The sequence below is a fragment of the Helicoverpa armigera genome, chromosome 15 (assembly GCF_030705265.1).
Source record: "Helicoverpa armigera isolate CAAS_96S chromosome 15, ASM3070526v1, whole genome shotgun sequence".
NCBI lineage: Eukaryota > Metazoa > Arthropoda > Insecta > Lepidoptera > Noctuidae > Helicoverpa > Helicoverpa armigera.
Genome location: NC_087134.1, coordinates 2,837,333 through 2,860,227, shown reverse-complemented (window position 1 = coordinate 2,860,227; position 22,895 = coordinate 2,837,333). Strand labels below are relative to the sequence as shown.

The following is a 22,895-nucleotide window of genomic DNA, read 5'->3' as shown; positions in this document are numbered from 1 at the left end:
ACATTAACCGTGTTTCTGTTTATCCCTCGATTTCCACGATAATAATTATTACGAAACGTACCTCGATTATAACGTCCTCGGTATCCTTGGCCACGCGAGTTCGACTGCCTCCATGAACTCGATCGCTGTGAGTTTCCATAGTAGTGCCCTCGTTGAGCAAACGCTCGCCGATTACGTCCATTGCCTCGTGGGTACCTAAAGTTATTATGATAATGCCTAGAGTAATTATTGGACATACCCATCACCTCTCCTGCGGCTGAAGATGAAGTCTCCTCATCTTGAGCAGCTTGTATGGCATCTTTCAGGGAACTGTAATTTCGAGCGGAAATTATCGTACTGATTCGGCGATTTCGTAACCCGTCGGAAAACTGTTTAATCGCTTGTTTTTCATTTATAGGTTTTAAGATGTTATAGCATTCAGTGTTTCCGTCGGCTTGCGATATCGTGAGATCAACAAACAACTCTGTTATTAACTTCCCATAGTCAGAAATGGGCATATCATTTTGACGTGTTTTTTGCAATTTATTTTGAATCGCATTAGCGGCCTTTTTTGGCAATAACTCTGTTTGCATGTCTTTAATCAATGCCTCAACACTCGAATAATCATCTTTAAGGCGTAATTTAGCAGATTGAGACAATCTACTCTTTAATATGAATTTAATTAAATTATTTTTGCATTCCGGTTTGGTTAACAAAGAATCATAATACCGAATATTGTCTATCAATTGTTTTACGCTTGTCTCATCATCTGAGATAACAGGTAGTAAACTCAGAGCGGTTTTTAAATTGAAACTATCCATATTGCTCGACGTTTGAGGTTTTACCACAGGTTGACACAATATTTTAATTTCCTGATATAACAAATCAAAATTCTTACGATAGTTTTCATACAATGGAAAATCATCAGATTTAATCGTACCTTCCGTAACTTTATTTTCAAAGTCTAATAACCATTTAGAATATTCACGTAATATATTATTTGCCTCTTTCAGCTTAGTTTCTAAAATTCTACCTTCACGTCTACTTGGTCCGATTTTAATTAAATATGCTCGAACTTGTTTCAATTTCTCATATAACTGTTCTAAAGAAATATTCATAACTTACCACCAAACGTAGTACATAGCGATTATAATCACTTACATAGCACAAGATACATTTTAACTGACATGTATTATATTAATAATTATTACTAGATTAAATGACGATTAAGCATACTAAACTGAATACATGACTTAAAATATAAAGACGTAGACGAAAGTCATAACCATCCGATTAATAGACACTTTTAACGCACTTTTAACAACGCACTTTTGGACATAGGTAATATACGCACGTAAACACCACTTTTAGGCACTGATTAACCGGTTACACTTTATAATACGCCCTGGGTTGAGTCGCCTCTTCCTCATTACCAGCTGCCGGAAGTTGTGGTTGCCGAAAGAATGACCTTCGCAAGGTATTTCTATTTATCTCCGTGGTAATCCACTTTATATGACAGCGCCTGTACGTCCGGTACACGCAGTACAGGGAACCCAGCAGGAGTACTAGCACGATGATGCACAGCAAAATGTTACTGGTGCTGAGCTGATAATGCACTTGTTCAGCTGCTGCCTTGTTACTTCCCAGTGCTGTCTGCACGATCATGGTCTCCTCTTTAGTTTGAGAACCACCCATCTTCACAGATTTTACTTTTAATCAAGTTTTCGGAAATTACGAACACGAATGCACAGTAGCGCAGCACAAGATAGAACGCCATAGCTTAATTCAGTTCATTAATTGTACTTAGAAGAAAAAATTCCACTCCATATACGGAGAGTGTCATATTCGCCGCGTGGATCTCTCGGGCAGGGTCGCCATGTAAGGCGCATGCCAGGAGATGAGTTAAACGACCGAATGATGATTTAAGACTGACTTTATTATAATAATAATTTGGGTTATATTGATAGGATTACACGTGTATGTATACTTATTACTACTACAACTTAGATACTACTACAGCGTATTTAAGCTATTATTGATGCAATATTACAATCTTTTTATATAACTTTTAAGTTTAAGATAATCTTATAAGCAGTCGTTATTTACGACGAAATTAGTGTAAGTAAATCCATGCATGTAGTATTCAAAACGAGATATGCTACGATAAAATTGTTGTTTTTATTTATTTTCCGTGTGATTACTATACTTACTGAAATAAATACAAACCTACAAAATCAGTAGTAGGTACCTACGACGTAAAAAATAATTTCGAAGGTAATAAAATTAATCACGTGAGGCCACGCCCGCAGTTGTGTATCTTTAAACCGGTTCCTATAACTCTCGTTTGTAAGGATTCCACTATTATAAACATCCTACTTATGTAAAAAAAAAGTTGTTTGGTAGATAGGTAGGTACCTATTTATAGAGTTAAAGAATTTTAAGTACCTTTTTTAGTAATTATCGTATTTTTTTCCGTATGTAGTCGTTTTTTAGTTAGGTATGGGAGGAAAAAAATGTAGTCAGTAACAAATCCTATACCTACAGGGGCGAATCCAGCCCTTAAAAACAGATTGTGTGTTGTGTTGGTACATCTATCTAGTATAGCTGAAAATTCACATACATTCACTAAGTAAAATCAGGTGAGGGAGTAGGTACAAAGGGGGAGGACATAAAGCAGTATATAGGGGAAGTTCATAAGGGTTTATACATATAGGGGAGTACATAGGTGTAGTAAAAGAGGGTATATAGGGTAGTATATATGGGGGTAGTACATAAGGGAATAAAACATTGGAGAAAGTTAAGGGAGCATAATATAGAGGAGGGGCATAAATGGGTCTATGGGAGGAGTGTATTACCCTAACTGGGTATGTGGACATGAATAACTATAGAAACCATTGTATGTCAATGAACAGAAACAACTTGAAGATCTATTTTAAAATGGCATTGTAATAGGCATATTGTTGTTCTTCATACGTAGTTTATACCTATCTGTGCTATTCATTGGTAAGTATGTCCATGGATTAAACACTGTGAATAAGGAAATTATACTCTGAGCAGTAAAAAGGGCCAATAAAACAATGATTTATTTATTTAACTTCTTAAATATAAACTACTACTTATCAAGATAACATTGTAGGAACACTGTTTACAGTAACAACTTTGCCTTTTCATTAAAATCTGTCAAAAGTTGCTTCATGTCTTCATAGCCAGATATTTCCTGTGCCTCTTTTAAAGGAAGCCATTTAAGGTTTTGATGCTCATCAGACAGCTGAACTTTTGTCTCTGGGTCACGCAATTTTGCCAGCCAGTACACAACCACCTTTGGCTTACCATTTACATTGTAGTTCAGTGTTTTTGACACATCTTTGTAAATCTGTAAAGTTATTTAATTATATATAAATATGTTAATTGTTTCCAAGTGAAGGTGTTTTACAGTACTTGTGGACTTACTTCTAAATGTTCTTCTGATAAGCCGGCCTCTTCTTTAGTCTCCCTCAAAGCCGTTATCCAGTCGGACTCGCCAGGATCTACATGGCCTGGAACATGTTTATATCTTATAACAAAAACAAGTTCAGGAATTTGTATTACCTTTGCAGTCACTTTCCACTTACCCTTAGGTGGAGTCCAATGATGTTCCCCATAGGAAGTTTGTAACATTAGAAACTGCACTGCCTGATTCACATTCCTGAAAATAACTAAACCAGCAGCTCGCTTTGCAGACATTGTGAGTAATCAGAGATAAATGGTTAGTGTAGTCCCATTTATATTCAAATATTTTAAGTATTAATTAACAAAAAAATACAATTCTAATTTAATAAAAGAAATCGAGAGAAAATGTAAACATGTACTTGACAAATGACAACTTACATGCCAGCTGTCATTAGGGACACGAAAAAAGTATCGATGCTTTGTGGTATCGAGTACATTCCAGTTCGATACCGATACTTTTGTACTCGATACTTTACATTCGATACTTTTACTCAATAAGTACTTTTTCCCAGGTATCGTATCGAATAAAGAATTTATTATATATTTATATTTAAAGCGCCTTCTAGCTCACTCGTTGAAAACTTTTTAAGACATTCTGTCTTAAAAAAAGAAGCGACATTTGATTTCTGGAGCCACCATAAGAAGTTGGCACACACTAAAACACAAAATAATAAAGCAAGTTCTTCATCTTCATCACAGCCTGAAATGAAGGATGAATTAAGCTACTACTTAAAACAATGGGAAGATATGAAAGTAGTATTCCCAAAATTATATAATTGGCACGATAATGAATATAATATCAATCCCTGCGACGTCAGTACCTTCAGAACGATTATTTTCTAAAGCAGGAAGTACCATCACAAAAATTCGAAACCGCTTATCTCCAAAAAGGCTCAACAAACTTCTATTTTTAATTGACTACGGAGGAGGAATGGGATCTATAATCTACTACGCGGGTGAAACAGTGGGACACTGCTAGTTTTTAGTATACCTCAAATAACTTAATATTGTTTCCTTTTGCTACATTTTCGATTTGTTTCATTCATCCCATTTTCTATTTTTCTATTAAAGTGTACCAATAGCATTTGTTTTTTATGTCCTGCTGAACTGAACTAAAACTGACATTATTTACTAACTAATATTGACCTAGCAAATGATCTAAAAAAGTACTCGATACCTTGAAGTATCGATACTTTTGTTTCGATACTTTAATGAGTACGATACTTTGTTATCGATACTACTCATGAGTACGGTATCGATACTTTTGCTCCGATACCGTGTCCCTAGCTGTCATCATGTGTCATGCAATGTCACCTCACCGGTTGTTTGGAGTATTTTGTAGAAGTGTGTGATCAATTATTTTTATTCAATCATGGCCCTGATAAATAAAACAAATATTGACCGGAAAATATTTGTTTTAGAATATATTATTCTTTCTGTAATTTTACAAGTCTTGATCTTGTCTGGGCTGGTAACAATCTGTGGTAACAACACTACTACCCACTTGACTACTTTTTCATAACGTCTGACATTGACATTTAGTCACACAACGGTTGAAAAAAAAAATTGGGAATTCAAACTGCAACGGTGGTTAACAACATTTCATCGAATTGAAACGACTGTTATGAAATTGTTTGTTTATTAGTATTTTCGTTCTATTCACATGGGATTGAAACCAAGGCTTAAAAATAATTATTCGGTAGAAGTAAAATAGTTTGTGTACCATGTTACAAAAATGGAAGCATATCATTAGCAACTGGGTAAGTAGCAGATGTTTTTTGAAATGTCGTTGATGGTTATTGTTTTTACGTTACTTTTTATTCAGTGCTTGTTCTTTCTTTTGTGTATTGTAGATAAACTGCTATTTTGTCGAAAGCAACCAAGATGAACGTTCCGTTAACATAGAATCGTTAATAAACATAATATCTCATTTACATGAGAATTTGAACTTAGACGAATCCAAGTCGTCGTCTATCCAGAATTTAAATTTGAAAATGGAACAGTTGAGGCGTCCATATGAGGTGTTGAGGTGTGTTCTAAGGATGTGGATATAAAGAGTGGAGAACGTATCCGAGAATTTAAATTTGATCAAACTTGGATTACATTGAGGCGTCCAATGAGGATGAGGTTTACCTTGTGGCATCATTGCTTCTTTATTTATTTAAAACACAAAGTTAGTACTTAGTTAGATAGTTTGTTGCTAAGAACTCAAAAACAATAAAATCACTAGATAATTTACTACCATGATATTATGTATAGGTAAAAGTGTAGTTAAATAAAGTTTAAATTATATATTATTTTGCTTGTAACATAAAATAATTAGTATGAACAATGTTTAATTTTTCAGGGGTTGGTGGGGACGACGATTGGAGAAATTGAGTAAGTTGATTGATTACGAATACTGAAGTTCCTCACGTTTGTGATTAAGATAGGTGAAAGCCTTTAACTATATGACATGGATGTGAATCCCCTACTTATTATAAACTAAACTCAACAAATATCAACACGGCGGGATGATGCAACCTTCTCAAAGTATTATTGGCAGTGGTATGTTATCACCAGGTAACTTGAGACCATACTAATAAGTAACTTAAGCTAAAGCTTAAGCTTGAGCATTTATTAGACACCTATAAAATGTGAAAGACATTGTTCCTAAATTGATTTCTAGCATAGAAAATGTGTGAGAATTTTTTATGATAATTAGGCAACAGCTGTCTGGTTGGACATAGCAGCTGTTATATAGGGGAGGGTCAAGGACCCTTTGTGAAATTACTACAAAGGAATATTTGCAAATTAGTTTTACCCTTTTTTCATTATTATTATTTCTCTTAACAACTTAAATTATTTTTCTGATATTTATCAAATTTCTTTTTTGATATATATATTTATTTATTTAAAACACAAAGTTAGTACTTAGTTAGATAGTTTGTATTATCAATAAAATACCAATACTTATGTATAGGTAAAAGTGTAGAAATAAAGTTTAAATTATATATTATTTTGCTTGTAACATAAAATAATTAGTATATTAAAACCATAAAGAAATAAAAAACATGTTAACTTTAATTTTTCAGATGCATGTGGTGAAGAGATGGCATGTTTAAAACTGCATGCCGCTACAGAGACTGCGCGCCGCTGCGCACGATTACGAGTTAATGAAGGAAAATTGGCCAGGACTAATTTACGATTGGAGAAATTGAGTAAGTTGTTTATTGATTAGAGTTGATGATTTTTACTTTAAAATTTTTTTTAGATTTCAATGTTTTCTATTTTTAAAAATGTTAGCTTTCATGGCTGTTGAAGATGGAGAGAAGTACAAATCCTCACGTTTGTGATTAAAAATATAAAAGAGGATACAAATACAAGATAGGTGAATAAAAAATTACTATGATTGGGTTTTGAATAAGACTTTAACTAATATGACATCAGATAAATATAGATGAGTACTGTGTACCTCTCATTAAATTGAATCCTCTGGGATAATTAAACTCAACAAATATCAACTTTATTAACTTGAGCTTAAGAGAAATTGAATGACTGAAGTATTCCCTTCAACTTGGTATGGGACTCAATATAAGGACACTATGGGTATTGAATTGGCACTGATTAGGCACTTTTACACCCCACATGTGGTTTACAAGTTATTTTGTCACTTTAATACATGTAACTACAATAGACAGTGAGAGAATAAGAAGGACACGTGGTACGAGTAAGTCTCCCTAGACACACTCTTAAAGACTGCTAGGCTATCGAATAAGAGGGTGCTGGTACTGAATACGAGTGGACTGCTAGTTAGCTGAATGAAGGTAGGCCTCGGCTGGCCTTGTTCCGTGCCGTTGTTGTGTTTGCTGTCGAAGACTCGGTGACACCCTGGTACTGGCGGAAGTGTCCCAAGTCGTATTAGAAGTTGAGGTTTACCTTGTGGCATCAGCTTAATTCTACAATGTGCAGCAAGTTGAGTACTCTGAAGTTCGAGACCAGAATCTTGAGCCACCTCATTGTTCCTACGCATATGTGTGAGAATTTTTATGATAGGCTGTCCCAGCTCAAGGACCCTTGTGAAATTGGAATATTTGCAAATTAGGATATTTATGATATATATGCTTAGCTATGATGATACTTGTAACCCATTAAAAACATGGTGCACTTCCAGTCATGTGTACGTTGCAGCTACTTCATACCTGTTTTTCGATTGTACCATATTTCTTTCAAAGTATAACACCACCACAAATACAAGATCAAATTATCTTCCACAGATCTAAAAATATGTATTATTGGGTTTTGAATAAGACTTTAACTATATGACATCAGATGTAAATATATGAGTACTGTGTACCTCTCATAATTGAATCCAAATGTGTCTGGGGTACTACTTAATTATAAACTAAACTCAACAAATATCAACTTTATTAACTTGAGCTTAAGTTCTGAAATTGAATGACTGATGCTTCTCAACCTTCTCAAAGTATTATTGGGGCTCAACAACTGTGGTATGTTATGACTGTATGGCCAAGGACACTTGAGGACTTTGAAATATAAATACACTGATATAGGAGTTGTGGTTGTAGAATTAAAGGCACCTTTGTAGTTATGTGGATTTATTGTATCTTCACAGTGTTTACAAAAGTTATACTTTGCACTTTAATAATGTAACTACAATCCTACAGTGAGAGTTAAGAAGGACACGTGGTATCGCAACTTAGTCTTCTTAAAGACTGCTAGGCTATCGAATAAGAGGGTGCTTACTGAATACGAGTGGACTGATCGCACTCGGATCCGTCTAGTTAGCGAATGAATCTGGTAGGCCTCGGCTGGCCTTTATATAGTTTGTTGTAGTTGCTGTCGAAGACTCGGTGACACGTTGTTTGTATGTTGTGCTGGCGGTGATGCGTCATTGTATTGAGTTGTTTACTTGGTCTGTGGTACTCTGAAGTCGTCCCGACAGGAGTACCAGGAACGACGAATTGGTTTGATAGGTTTAGGCATGTTGTCATCTCTCAAATTGAATTTTGTTAATGCTGAGGTATGGTACTTCCCAATAGGTTTTGTAGGTGTATCAGGATGCGCTACTTCATATGTAGAGGTACCATATTTCTTCAATATAACATAAGGACCATCTCGACGTGGAGCCAACTTTGCTGAATACTGATTTTCAATATTACTGATAGGATGAGTCTCTACCAGCACTAGGTCACCGATACTATATCCTGGATCTTGTCTTCGTTTGCTATTAGCCTTAAGTCGATTTGCTTCTAGATTATTCTCTAAATATTGAGCAAGCCTTCTCATAATTGGTGTAATTCGTTTTCTGTCACTGTATAGTTGCATTCAGCAGGAGTAAGTAACCGACTTATTATATTCGACTGGGTGTTCATTGTCACCCTCCCCCTGCACCAAAGCTGCTCCTACAGCATATTGACTTGCATCTGTTCCAACGTAATCGGTTCTGATTTTGATATTTTATATTATTTGTGTGTAGGTAGACACCTCACTTATTATTTCGTGCACACATATGTGGGTAGTTCCAATAATATGTGAGTATACTTCAAATTAATTTCTCAACCTTCTTGTGGGTATCTTGAAAAATATGTAGTTGTGCGCCAATATAGGTGTTGTAGTCGACAAGATAACGTTTGGCGCTAATGTAGGTCAACATATATTTTATCCTGTGGGCTATTTTATAAAGTTGGGCGCCAATATAGGAGTTGTAGTCGACAAAATAACGTTTGGCGCTAATATAGGTCAACATACATTTATTTTGTGGGCTATTTTATAAAGTTGGGCGCCAATATAGGAGTTGTGGTTGTAGAATTAAAGGCACCTTTGTAGTTATGTGGATTTATTGTATCTTCACAGTGTTTACAAAAGTTATACTTTGCACTTTAATAATGTAACTACAATCCTACAGTGAGAGTTAAGAAGGACACGTGGTATCGCAACTTAGTCTCCCTAGACACACTCTTAAAGACTGCTAGGCTATCGAATAAGAGGGTGCTTACTGAATACGAGTGGACTGCGGGGCTATCGCACTCGGATCCGTCTAGTTAGCGAATGAATCTGGTAGGCCTCGGCTGGCCTTTATATAGTCGCCGCTGCCGTTGTTGTAGTTGCTGTCGAAGACTCGGTGACACGTTGTTTGTATGTGTGCGTGTGCTGGCGGTGATGCGTCATTGTATTGAGTTGTTTACTTGGTCTGTTATACTGATTAATTTATGGTCTTTGTTCTTTGTTACTGTTGTTTTATTTTTTAAACATGCTAAATAATCCTGAATTTACGTTGACTATTTACTATATAAATGCAAGAGTTAGTCTGTCTGTCCTCTGTGTGTGTTCAGCTTTCACACTTAAATTACTGAACTGATTTAAATAAAGTTTCATACACAGATCTGAAAAAACACTTAGGGTACTTTTTATCCAGGTGCGAGGAGTAGTTCCCTAAGGACTGCAGAGAACTTTAGTTATCTCTAATACAATCGTGCCATAAACGATTTAGGAAAGTGGGTTGGAGGATGAAATATTATATTTTCAATAACTTGGTTAAGGTAAAATAGAGGAGGCAATGTCTGTTTTTATTTTGTTCCTGACATGAATATAAAGAAGTGGTACCAGAATATAAAATGCTTGTACTATACTGCGTAAGAAAAATAAGGTCATTTGTCATTGATCAATTCAACTTAGTAGGTACTTTATGTTTTATTCAAGTGGTGCCTTTTGTTTGTCCTCGAAACTTTGAAGTACTTATTACGTATTTTTTATGTTGCGGAAGTAAAATAATAATATTTGAACTTCTTGTGATGGCTACTCTTGTAGTATTCGTATATAGAAGATCCTATGAATTATTTGAAAACATAGAAAAGTGCAAGCCGGTAACCAAATTAAGTTGGTTTCACAGAGTACGTATCTATAGATTTCGTATTTACAATGAGCCTTTTATGGTTGAAACAGACAGTTCAAGTCACAAATAACTTTGCCTTTTTGAAGGAGGTTATTTGATGCCTCGTTCATCCTCAGTAGTATGATGTTGCTCGGACAATTTGTATCTTGCGCAATCGCGTGGGGGCAATACTATTGCCGGAATCAGTAATTTTTTTAACCGACATCACAAAAGGTTTAAAAACTGATTTTAACATAAACAATTATCCTAACAGCAAAAGACAAGGAACAATACAAGTTGGACATAGTGAACCTCAAGGCGAAGTTGTCGCTGTGCGGCGCACAGGAGCAGGAGTCTCGCGGGGCGGAGGCCGAGGCCGAGGCGGCGGGCAAGCTGCAGAGGCAGCTACAGGACTTGGAAGAGCGCCTCGTTCGCACCCAGGAGTTGCTCGATGACGCCGTCTATGAGAGGGACACTTATAAAACTAAGGTATAACGCGTAATGTAGTTTATTATGGGTTTTTTTTCTTAGAATTATATACCTACGTGTGATAGTGATATTGTTGTTTTTGTGATTGTCTTCCTGAGTTTTGATTATGGCTGATAGATTGTCTGTCTCTTAGAAGAGTTTGGCAGTTATCATGCCATTTAACTTGCATGACATTAATATAGGTTGACATCGGCAAATACATATGGGAATACATAACAAAAAAACATAAAAAAATACTACATATTTATATTCAATAAGAATATCGTATCCTCCATGTAGGTAGACGAACTAAAGCAAGACCGGGACAAATGGCTGTCTCTCAGCCAGCGCGAGAGCGACCGCGCGGCCTCGCTGTCGGAGGAGCTGGAGGCCGAGCGCCGACACGCGCACTCGCTCAAGGAGCTCGTCAACGAGCTGCGCCAGCACAACCGCCGCAACGGCCTCGACTCCAGCCAGCTCGAGTGTGACGACCCCGACGCCAGCATACAGTCCTTGACGCATAATATTTGTAAGTTTACTAAATAATTGCTTTTTTACAAGACTTCACTATAAATATGAAAGTATTTTTTACGCTTTCGAGATGGAACAATTGAATTGGGAATTGAGGACAAAAAATAATATTAAATAATGTTTATTTAGTAAAAGTATCTTTTACATTGTGCTTATAATAATATTGAGCCACAACCTAAGCGCTGCTTGTATCTTGTGGAAAGTATTGAGGGATATAGCTATAACGTATAGGCTTAACTTAATAACGGGTGTAAATGTTGACTCTTATTGCAGCTGTATGTAGTGAAGCGTGTGCGAATGTCGTAGAAGTTCAACTTGGGGAGGAAAAAGCCAAAGTTGAGGCTCTCAAACAGCAGCTTCAAAGGCTAGAGGTAAGTCACTAAACGTTTGAAATATGAATACATAATGTATCTATACAATACTGTATCTTGTCTAGGCCTGCATGGAATTATAACTATGTTATCACTGAATGATCTCTCTTCATTATAGCACGACATGAATGAATTAAACCAGAAAACAGAAAAAGATAAACAAAACTACGAAAAACAGATCTCAGAACGAGATAGTGACATCCTCGATCTCAAACATCGCTTCAATGAAGAAGTTGAGGAGAAGAATAATCTGAAATCCCAATACAATGATGACATTAGCAGATTGAATAACGAAATAAATGAACTTGAACAAAAGATAAAAGATAACAATGACAACTCACGGCTGATGATTGAAAATAAAATGCAAGAAATTAAAACATTGCAGGAGGAAAAATTATCACTTCTGCAAAGTCTTACTAACGAGACAACCAAGTTAGAGAACATCATAACTGGGCTGAAAGCTGAACTGGAGACTGAGAAACAAGCGAGGTTGACCATGAGAGATAGTTACGAGAACCAAATGATGAAGCTCAATGAAAAAGTATTAAATAGAAACAATGAACTTGTTGAGTTACAAAACAGTATTTTTGAAAAAGGCGAGATGATTGAAACACTGCAAATGGATTTGAGAAACGAGAAAGAGATCTCAAATAAATACCATATCAACGTGCGTCAGCTGAGCGAACAGAAACGGGAAGTGGAGAACAAGTTACAAGATAAAAATGACGAAATGAATGCAATGCAAAAGAGTCTCGAACATAATATTTCAACAGTATTAAAAGAAGCTGATCATTTCAAGAATTTAGTGTCCAGCTTGCAAGATCATTGCAGAGAATTAGAGCAATGCAAAACACAACTGGATGGTGAAATAAAGAAGCAGGCTACTAGATTCGAAGAATTACTCAAGGATATGGACAATCTCAAAAATACTTATAATGAGGAAACTAAAAAGCTCAAGTTTGACTTAGATGAGAAAAATGCTATTATAAACTCATTGCAGACACAGTTACAAGATGAGATACATCATAAGATCGGTTATCAGGAAGAACTACAGAGACTGCAGGCGGCTAAGCTCCACTTGTCGGAAGAGTTGAACAAGCTTAATGTGGAGTGTTCTAAAGTAAAGATAGAACTGACAGGAAAAGAGCGGACTATCGAGTCCTTGGACTTATGCTTGAAAGAAGCCAGAGATACGAACGACAAGTTGAAATCAGATAATGAGAAACTGAACCAAGAATTGATGAAGATGTCCAATGAGATCACACACAAGAATAATAGTATAGAAATACTTAACAGTACTTTTGAAACTACTAAGAAATCTTTGGAGGAGCAGCTCTCTTCTCAAGCTGAAACAATTGATTATAATAATCATAAGATCGCTACTTTGACTGGTAAGAAGAAATCTTTGCAAAGTCAAATAGAAGTCATAAATACAGAAAAAGCTAAACTAGAGAACGATCTAGTCGCGAAGAATAAACAGATATCACAGCTGCAGGCAGAATGTGAGAAGCTCACCAAAACTATTGACGAAAACAAGAAAGGTAAGTATTTCAATGGTTTTAAGGAACTGGTAGTTTACTTGATAATATCCTAATACAATATTTCCTTTCAGCAATCCGAAGTTTGGATCAGAACATGACTAAAGAAAAACAAAAATATTCAGCACTTGAGACCACTTGCAACTCAGAAATGTCTAAAATTATGGGCAAACTAAGTGATACCGAAAAGACCATTAAAGAACTGAGTTCTAATTCTAGGAAATCTATTAAAAACAAGGATCATCAAATTCATACGCTCAATAATGAAATTGAAAGCCTCAAGAGGGCTTTAGACATTGATAGAGAAAATATAACTCTAATCAACAAGGAAAGAGATGCATTGACTCAAAAGTTGAATGAAGAGATTTCTTTCAAAAACAAAATTGAAAAAGAATATCAGAATCAATGCAGTAACCTCGAAAATGTCACTTCTCTACTTAATGAGGAGATTTCCGACAAGAACCGCGAAATTGCCAAGTTGAAAATGGAACATGAATTGGCGATGAAAACCATTGAAGGAAAATGTAAAGGTAATGTATCACGAATAGGACAATATGTATTTAAATTGAGTAAAAGTTCTTTTAATTGTATCTTGTAACTAACAATTTAATTATTTCAGAAATTCGACTACTAGGAGAGAGGTTGTCCAAAGAAGATCAACTTGTCAGAGATATAGCTCACCAGAAAACTGTTGAGACAAAAGATTTACAAAAGAAGATCAATGAATTACAATCATTGAATCATGACTTAGAACAAGAAGTCAAGCAGGCCAATGATTGTAAGAAACAAACAATAGAAGCAATGCGGAAGGAAAATGAACAGCTGCACTTTGCCATAGAGGAGGATAACAGTAATCATGAGGTTTTAGTCAAAGAAAAGGACTGTATCATCGACAAGTTAGAACAACAATTTAAAGAACAGACTGTTCAACTTGAATCTATCAGGAAAGATTACGAAAATATTACACTAACTCTAGAGATATACAAAGTTGAGACTAAACAAAGTATTGAGGCAAAAGAAGAACTAGTAAGCAAATTAACACATGAAGTTGCAGCGATGCAGCGAACTCTAGCTGATCTTAAAAATGAAAGAGATCTATTGAGCAAAAACCTTGAAACAATGGCTCAACAAATGAAAGAAGCTGAGAACAAGAACAGAGAAGAAGTCGTCAAACTCGTAGAGACTTTAAATCATGAAGAGATCACTAATGCTGTCAGCATGAAAGAAAAAGAACTTCTGCAAAATCAGCTTACAGAGGAAAAGGCTGCCAGAGACAGTCTTCAAACAGAAAAGGAACATCAAAATGAAGAAATTAAGGTTCTTGTTGCAGATAAAAAGGAGCTTCTAAACGAAAAGGTTATATTAACACAGCAAATTGCAGAAGAGCGGTCAGTTAGAAGGATTTATGAAGAAGAAAGAAATGCGCTCGCGTCTCAAACAACAGCTCTCGAAAAGAAGTTATTGAAACAGGTGGCTGCGACTGAAACTTTACTAGAAAATAAAGAATGTCTCACGCAGCAGCTCGTCGAAGAGAAATCCGCTAAAGAACTAGCGGAGAAGGAAAAGGAAAATCTTCTAATGGAGAAACATCTCATAGAGCAAAAGATAATCGAAGTTGAAAATAATAAAGAAGAAATGAGCAAGGAAATTGACCATTTGATTGAAAAGCACTGTCTGCTAGACAAACAGTGCGTGCTAGAACGGGAAGCTAACGAGGTTCTAAGAGGAGAGAAACTGCAGTTGATTCAGAACTTGACAGCAGAGAAGTCTTCTAACGAGGTGCTCCTCAAAGAAAATAAAACTTTGATTAGCCAAAATGAATCTCTGAAACACGACTTACATGAAATAAAAACGATTCAAGAAGTTCTGGTGGCTGATAAAGAGTTATTACTGAGCGAAAAAGAAGGACTCGTCAAATCATTGGGCGTTGAAAAGTCGGCTCATGATGAAATCGAAACAGAGAAAGATCAGTTGATCACAAAATTATGTGAATTAAATGAAAATTATAAATCCAAGGTTGATATTGTACAAACGGAACTTGAGAAGGTTACTCAAGACATGAATAGTTTACAAATAGATTTTAAAAGTAAGTACATTATTTTATGAACTCACAAACTACATACATACATATACCGTATTACAAAATGTTGCATTTCAGAACAAGAAGAAATAAACACTCAAATAACAACAGCTCTGAACATTGGTCTAGAAAAATTGGTGAAAGGCCTACAAAAAGAGGGAATAGCCAACAAGGCATTACAAAAGATACTACAATCCGACAATAGGTACAAAGCCAGTGATAAGTGTGAGACGCTGATGAACATTGCTGATGTATTGACCACGGAATTAGTGATGAGGCATAATCTGGAGAAGGCACTGGAACATGGGAACACCTCGCTGGCTGAGCTCACGGAAAAGTTGAAGCAGAAGGAGATGCTACTCTTAGAGTTGCAAGCAGAGGTCAAACGGCTGCAGCAAGTCGTTAGTGACAATAAGATTGGTAAGTGTCTCATGATGTACACTCTACAGCTTTTAAACCAAAAATTTTAATCTTGAAATAAGATCTTTTTGAGTTGATTCTTGTTTAACATCTATTAAAATGTTTCACCATGTCAAAGTTGGGAACTTCAAATCAATACTTTTTCTTTACATCTTGCATGTCCTTCTCTCGTCTTCGATGTTCCTTCTCTATAGTCTTTTCAGCTATGTGGTCTGTGCAGTAATTCTTTGTGAACTTTGCAGCAATCATATTTGCAGAGGACTGTGAGACCTGCAATGTTCTTAAACATTTATATGTCCTCGTTTGACTAACAACCCCACGCGACTTGTGGATAATTCAATTGGATACTTTGAATTCTTCAAACTATTATCTAATTTTCTATTCTATTTCACCTTAGCCTTTTCCTAGCCTGTACTAGCCCTAGGGTTAGCTTCGCCTATATTCAATCGTCTACTTTGCTAAAAATGATTGCGCTTCTCCATAATATTAGTATTATTATATTTATTTGTAGAATTATCAAAACAAAATGAGTCTTATAACGCGACGATTGAGAAACAAGCGAGAGAAATGCATGTCTTGCAACAAGATAATCAGTCTCTTACCAACGATCTCAATGATGTTAAACTGCAATTGGAGCTTAAAGTACATTCTCTGAAGGAAAAACTAATTGATAATGAAGATTTAACGGATAAACTGAAGAGTACCTACGAATGTCAGCTGGACAACTTAAATGTTATGATCACTAAGCTGACTAATTATTTGAAAGATAAGTCTTTAGAGCTGGAAACTGTTAGGAAAGAAAAAGATCGGGCCTTGCAAACTGTTGAGGAGAAATGTGAAGGTAAGCAGTATACCAAATCACTTTAATTTTTTTTAAAGCTTGTATTTTGTTACCACCTCAGCATTGAAATCTCGTAAGCTTTCGACACTGTCAGTAACTGTTAAATAAAGTGTATTTTTTTTCTTTATAATTAAAATCTTTAGTAAATCTACATCCTTAAAAAAGTTTAGTTCATAATATATATAATACTCAGACAAAAGATGACAGTTTATTCGAGTATTTAGTTCTCTTCAAGTGAGGGTGTTCCCCAAGGACACATGTTTGGTACATTCATATTTTTGCATTGTCAATTTACTTAATTCACTTGGAAGCTGGGTTTTTAAAACATAATCCTTTAGTAGACCTTTTATTACACCTCTTTATTACAGTGATTAAAGGTTTGGAAGAAGAAGTCAAAGCTGAAGTACAAAAGCAACAAAAATTGATCAAAGACTTTGAGTCTGAGAGGCAGATACTTAAGAACATGGTCACCGTCACTGAATCTATCATGGAGGATCAGAAAGTCACTCTTAATAACGCTGTAGCCGAACAAGTCCGAGCCAACGAGGTATTACAAGACGAAAATAAATCCATTAACGAATTACTTGAAAACAACAAGAAAGATTTTGAAACCAAGTTACAGGAAAAAGAGGCAACTTTAGAGACACTCTTTAAAGAATTAGCAGAAGTCCGACTCGAAAAAGATAAGATTGAAAAGGAAGTAAGCGTCGAAAAAGGAGAATTAGGAAATGAGGTGAAGAATTTAGAAACAAAGTTAATCGAGAAAGAAAAAGAATTAGAATCAGTGTACCAAGAAATTGCAGAATTAAGACGTGACAAAGACCTCAAACAAATAAAAGAAAATTTAGTGTCAGGAATCAAAGAAATTATATCAGAGTTGCAAAAGAAAACTGTTGAATTAAAGCAATTGCAAGACGATAAGATTACTCTGGAAGGTACAATACAGAAATATAAACATGGTAAGTGGATACATTTTAGTTAGGCAAATGCTTAGAGGTAAAATTATATTCAAATATTAAAACTTGTGTTATTTTCAGATATGGTGTCGTTAGAAAAACGAAATAGCGACCTTCAGTTGAAAGAGGCCGCCTTTGATACAGAATTACGTATTGAAATGGATAACCTAAATAAAGCTTTACAAGAACAAACAGAAACCAATACAAACTTAGAAGTTACATTGAAAGAAAAAACAGATATAATCAAAGAAATTGAAGAAAAAGCTAAATTACTTCAAGAACAAGTTAATGTATTCGAACAAGATAAAAATACATTGGAAGAAGAGAAAATAGTCCTGCTGACTGATGTTAATGAATTTAAAACTAAGGTCAGCCATTTAGACACGACTATTTCTGCTCAAAAAGAAGAAATAACGAAATTGAATAATGAGAAGCAGACTTTAGTGAAGATTATTGAAAAGAACAAAAATGGTATGTAAAAAAAATACCACTACTTATATCATTAGTAGTTATAGAGCATAATAATCTATTTTCGCTTTTCAGAAATATCAAGATTGGAGCAACTCCTGAAAGAAGCTCAAGACCAGCACAAGAAACTGGGTGATGACGTCAGCCACGATAAACTATACTTGAACAACAAATGCGCGATCCTACAGGAGTACCACGATAAAGCTGAGGTACAACTCGAAGAGCGACAGAAAGAAATCATTGTGCTGCAAAAAGAACTCGACACGTTGAAAGCAAAAGTAAAACTATGTGAAGAGGAATCTAAAGCTAAAGATGCGATCGTATCTAAAATAAGTAAAGAAAAAGATGTGGTTATTGGCTCTATAACTAAAGAGTTACAGGATGAAAAAGCAGCCAAGGATGTATGCGAGAGAGAAATAGAAGAAAAAACTAAGATTATTAAGTCGTTGAAACAGAATTTAGAGGAAATGAATATTGAGAGAGAAGCATTGCATATTCTGAAGAAGGAGAACGCAGAGCTTATAAAGGCTATTGGACATAGAGATACATGTATGTACTTAATGTTTTTGAGGTTTATCTTTAAAGTTATTATTTGTTTCTGAGTCTTATGTAATCTAAACAACTGACTGAACAACTTAGCTATTTAACCAAACTACGTTACAGGAAATTATAATTGTGGTGCAAATGTCTTTTATAAATAACATGTACTTTTCGCAGTTGCAGCAGCGCAAAGCCAAGAGAGAACGTCCAGCCACAAGCACTCAGGTCACGCTGACAAGGAGCACCGCGACCTCCAACACCAGGTAGATAACTCATCATCAGACATGACACACTCTTCCACGGAGAGCTTAAAGACCATCTCAGACTTAGAAAAGATCATCCAGGACAAGAACCGCACGATCACGACTCTCAACAGTGACGTCACATACCTCAAGACGCTGATGGCCGAGTCCGAAACTAAACTCCTCGACGTCACCAAGGAGCTCGAGGTTAGCAAGGAGAACTGCCACCAGCTCTCCACTCAGCTCAAGAAACTTGTGCAACAGAAAAATGACGAGATCGCTGACCTCAAGAAACAAGTGAACAAAATGAGCGTCACCGAGAACAGAGCCACGCAAATCATTAAAGTGTCGGCGAAGTACCAAGCGATCATTCTCAAGAGAATCGCAGAAATAAAGACCAACACTGTACTCAAGGAGCTCACTAACTTCGGCAACTCCAACTACGATAGCGAAGTGAAACGCAGCCTCAGCGCTGGCACCATCACCATGGAAGATCTGGAGAACTTCCTGGAGACCACGGACAGACATCTGAGGAAGTGTTCAGAGAAGCAGGTGGCTTTACAAAAGGAACGAGACAGGTTGGCCGAAGTGAACAGGATCAACGAGTCGGAAATAATAAACCTGAAGAAGTTTTTGACAGAGCTGTCCACCAGCTTCCAAGCATTCAGTGCTGTGAAGGAGACGTACACGCAGAAGCTGAGCAAGGTGGTGTCCGTGCAGCGCACCGTGCGGCGCGAGGTGCTGAGCCTGCAGGGGCAGCTGTCGGCCGCCGCGCTGTGCTCGCTGGAGCGGGGCTGCGCGGCCGCGGCGCAGGACCTGGCGGAGTGCGCGCTGAGCCTGCAGCGCTGGCACGAGCGCTGCGTGGCGCGGACGGTGTCGGCCGAGAGGCTGCAGCACGCCTTCCTCAGCGACAGCGCCCGCGCGTCGCTGGCCGGCGCCAGCTTCCACAACGCCGCGCTGGACGTGCAGCTGGACGAGCTGGACGCCACCTTCCAGCGCCTGCTGGGCGACGCGGCGCGGGCGGCGCGGGGCGAGGGCCGGGACGACACCCAGCTCACCGTCATGGAGGTCCGCGCCGAGTACGAGGACAAACTCAACAGAATGAAGTCCAAAATGGTCAGTATCCTCCCCGTACTGTTGTTGATATTGCTATACCAGGTCGTGTGGTGGTGCTACCTCATGATGGACGACTGACGGCTAAGCCGATTACTGTTATGACTTGTGAAGTCAATATATTTATGTTGTTTTCAATAAATTGTTTTAATGTTTTGCTTTTGTTTTATTTTTAGTTTTTACGCTTAGTGTTCATTGAGAGATGGTTTTGGTAGTTTTGCCTTATAGTTAGAAGCCGATGCCAAGGTAATATATTTGTATATGTTTATGTATGCATGGCCTGGTGCACGAGTGAGATGCTTGCATGCTTTGCGAGGCGAGCGCGGGCTGACAGTGCGTGTACTTGCAGAAGCAGCTGTACACGGAGCAGATCGCGGCGTACAAGGAGAAGCAGCGCCTGGAGGTGGCGGCGCTGGAGCGGGAGCTGGCGGCGGCTCGGGCGAGGCTGGCGCAGTCGGCGCGCGCCTACGAGCAGCACATCCGCGGCCTCACGTCCGAGCTGTGGAGCGTGGGCGAGCGCCTGCTGCTGCAGCGCGACGAGGCCGACTGGCTGCGCCGCAAGCAGCGCTCCGGCTCGCTCATGTCGCTGCAGCACGTGCACTCCGTACGTACTCTCCCGCCCTTGATACTCACTACTACACATTAGATGTGATCAACATAAAACTTAACCTATATTTGGTTTGCAGTCCGGCCTCGTCCCGTTCCAAGAGGAGCCGGCACGTCCGTCCGACTCGCACTCGCTGCGATCTCTTCCTGTCAACAACAACGCCACTAGACGAGGTAATTACAAGCAAAATTGACACCAATAACATTTCGTTATTTGAAAAAAGATAAATAACTTTAAAGTGTAAAATGTACCATTATGTATCTTTATAATCAATATCCATTTCCAGAGGGTCGCGGTCTACACATGTCGGACGAAGAAGGCGAGGTGTTCGACAACCGTTGGCTGAAGGAGCTGGCCGCCACACCGCGGCGCGAGTCGGCTGTGTCCGGACATCGGAAGTCCTCAGTGTCCGGACACCGCGAGTCCGGCGCCCCCGGACAGCGCCTGTCCGAGCTGCGCTGGCGCAACTCGCTGTGTCCGCCGCATCTCAAGAGCTCCTACCCTGCCGAGACACAGTTCACACATGCCGTCGATGAGGAGGATATAAAGGTACAATACAACAATTTTGATTCTTGTTACTTTACATATACATATGTCTAGGTGAAGAACTTGTGAAGTACACGCAATTCTGAAGATGTTTAGCTAAACAAATGTTGTAATGTGTCAGTGTATCGGGCTGGCGGGCGCGGAGACGAAGCCGCAGCGCAAGGAGGTCGGCATCACGGCGTACAAGAAGCCCGGCCCGCCCACGCCCAGCAAGCAGGCTGGCAGGTTATCCGCTACTGTGAGTACATTTACATAATAGTATGTACATAATATAAATAAATTATTGTTTTTTATCAACTTCTGATATGAATTGGCGGCACTCGATAGGCGAAATTAGAAGGGGCTGCAACCGACAAGAGCTATTAAATGAATTAATATATATTTTTTTATGTATGCTGACTTCATTTCTGAAGTCCGATTTTTGTAATTTTCAAATATTTTAACGGTGACACGAACCAGCTATCGGTATTTCAGGAACGTTCATCTATCGACATGTCATGATTACGTATTGCGATCTTCAAACACAGTATTAGAAGTAATTCTAGTCTAGAGGATATTTGTTTGACTTCATAACCTCCCGAGCCTTTTCCCAACTATGTCGGGGTCGGCTATTCTATACAGAAAATGTAACAATGCAAAACTAAGTGTTGGACTTACCATTTCATGCAATATCCGTTGTTGTCAGGACTCCGAGCTCCGCGAGTCGCTGCGCGTGGAAGCGGAGCCGCAGCCGTCTCGCAAGACTAGCACTCCGTCCCGGATCCGGTCGCTGTTCCGATCCTCCAAGAACGATACCGCCGAAGTGAGTATTACATATAAATAAAGCTTTTAGATAGTAATCTTATTTGCTTCTTTACCATTTCACGGTATAACAGCTGACTAATTGAGATGAAATTTTATAAGTAGTTAATCCAGGTTGTTACCGAGCGGGAATAACCCCCGTGGTGTGTTGATAAAAAGTAGCCTGTGTTCGTCCAGAGTATCACCTATCTACATACTAAATTTCAACCAAATCGGTCCAGCCGTTTTTGCAAATAATAACAAACATACATCCATTCATTCTCACAAACTTTCACATTTATTATATTTGTAGGATTACAGGTTGTTTTTTTAATGTTAATGTCCAAATAATGTGATGTGTATTTAAATATAAAATTTTGTTTTAGGGAACCCCACGAAGCAGAAGACTGAGTAATATTTTTAGGAAGAAGTAGCACTACTTATATCTAAATAAATTAGTGTATTTATAAATGTTTGACAGTACGGAAACTTAGTCAAATGCCTCTTCCGTCAGGAGCTTTTTTAAGATAATTTAATATTTTATTAATGTATAGGATTGTGTTAATACATTTTATTGTATAATTTTTATACATACCGCCTGAATGGCCGTTATTTTTAACTCTGATTGAGAACTTCTTTATTTTTTAAGTGTTTTAAAAATAATAGCCAACGTCTCGTTTTTTTCCAAACTACTTTCATTTGCCTCATTGTTCTATTCAAATTTCATAAAAACGTTCATTTTACAAAGAACAATTGTAACGACAAGTATGACGAGTTTCCATACTGTTAACATGTTTATCATGTGGAAGTAGTTTTATGAAATTTGATTTGTAAACGAAATTTGTTAATAAATAAATTAATTTATTGCTTTTTTTAAACCTTGTTTATATCAATCAGGCAATTGGCACCCTATGTAAAATGTGTTTCCCTATTTTAAACCTAAGCCTAACTAAGCGTTTGACCAACTAGCTAATGCATGTGAATTTGCAGTGGGATAGCTACTTTGTTCCAGCTACTTTGGGTTTCACAAATAGTCCAAAATCAAATAAAAA

At 37.5% G+C, this 22,895-nt stretch overlaps 2 protein-coding genes across 2 annotated transcripts; one reads left to right on the top strand and one right to left on the bottom strand.

Moving 5' to 3' along the window:
• Positions 1-3,049: 3,049 nt before the first annotated feature.
• Positions 3,050-3,844, bottom strand: Datp (Diadenosine tetraphosphatase). The gene is made up of 3 exons (XM_021327355.3): positions 3,591-3,844; positions 3,430-3,515; positions 3,050-3,352 (listed from the first exon to the last, which is right to left on the bottom strand). Exons 1-3 carry the CDS (start codon positions 3,700-3,702, stop codon positions 3,125-3,127), a joined length of 426 nt encoding a protein of 141 aa, XP_021183030.1. The 5' UTR covers positions 3,703-3,844; the 3' UTR covers positions 3,050-3,124.
• Positions 3,845-5,981: 2,137 nt separating this feature from the next.
• LOC110371214 (golgin subfamily B member 1) lies at positions 5,982-22,721 on the top strand. The gene is made up of 20 exons (XM_064038249.1): positions 5,982-6,030; positions 6,543-6,668; positions 10,617-10,831; positions 11,111-11,339; positions 11,615-11,712; positions 11,831-13,253; positions 13,325-13,780; positions 13,870-15,336; positions 15,409-15,750; positions 16,262-16,591; positions 16,960-17,550; positions 17,629-18,018; positions 18,091-18,564; positions 18,733-19,913; positions 20,260-20,514; positions 20,597-20,690; positions 20,804-21,066; positions 21,185-21,301; positions 21,749-21,865; positions 22,230-22,721. The coding sequence occupies exons 1-20, from the start codon at positions 5,982-5,984 to the stop codon at positions 22,275-22,277; spliced, it is 8,265 nt and encodes a 2,754-aa protein (XP_063894319.1). The 3' UTR covers positions 22,278-22,721.
• Positions 22,722-22,895: the final 174 nt, after the last annotated feature.

What these genes read in the sequence shown, in the direction of transcription:
- LOC110371214 (XM_064038249.1), top strand. Translation starts at nt 5,982, where the DNA reads ATGATGCAACCTTCTCAAAGTATTATTGGCAGTGGTATGTTATCACCA. An exon ending in ACAGAATGAAGTCCAAAATG is followed by an intron (nt 19,914 to 20,259) that starts GTCAGTATCCTC and finishes GTGTACTTGCAG; the next exon opens with AAGCAGCTGTACACGGAGCA. An exon ending in TCGATGAGGAGGATATAAAG is followed by an intron (nt 21,067 to 21,184) that starts GTACAATACAAC and finishes GTAATGTGTCAG; the next exon opens with TGTATCGGGCTGGCGGGCGC.
- Datp (XM_021327355.3), bottom strand. Translation starts at nt 3,702, where the DNA reads ATGTCTGCAAAGCGAGCTGCTGGTTTAGTTATTTTCAGGAATGTGAAT. An exon ending in TCATTGGACTCCACCTAAGG is followed by an intron (nt 3,516 to 3,590) that starts GTAAGTGGAAAG and finishes AACATGTTCCAG; the next exon opens with GCCATGTAGATCCTGGCGAG. An exon ending in TATCAGAAGAACATTTAGAA is followed by an intron (nt 3,353 to 3,429) that starts GTAAGTCCACAA and finishes ATAACTTTACAG; the next exon opens with ATTTACAAAGATGTGTCAAA.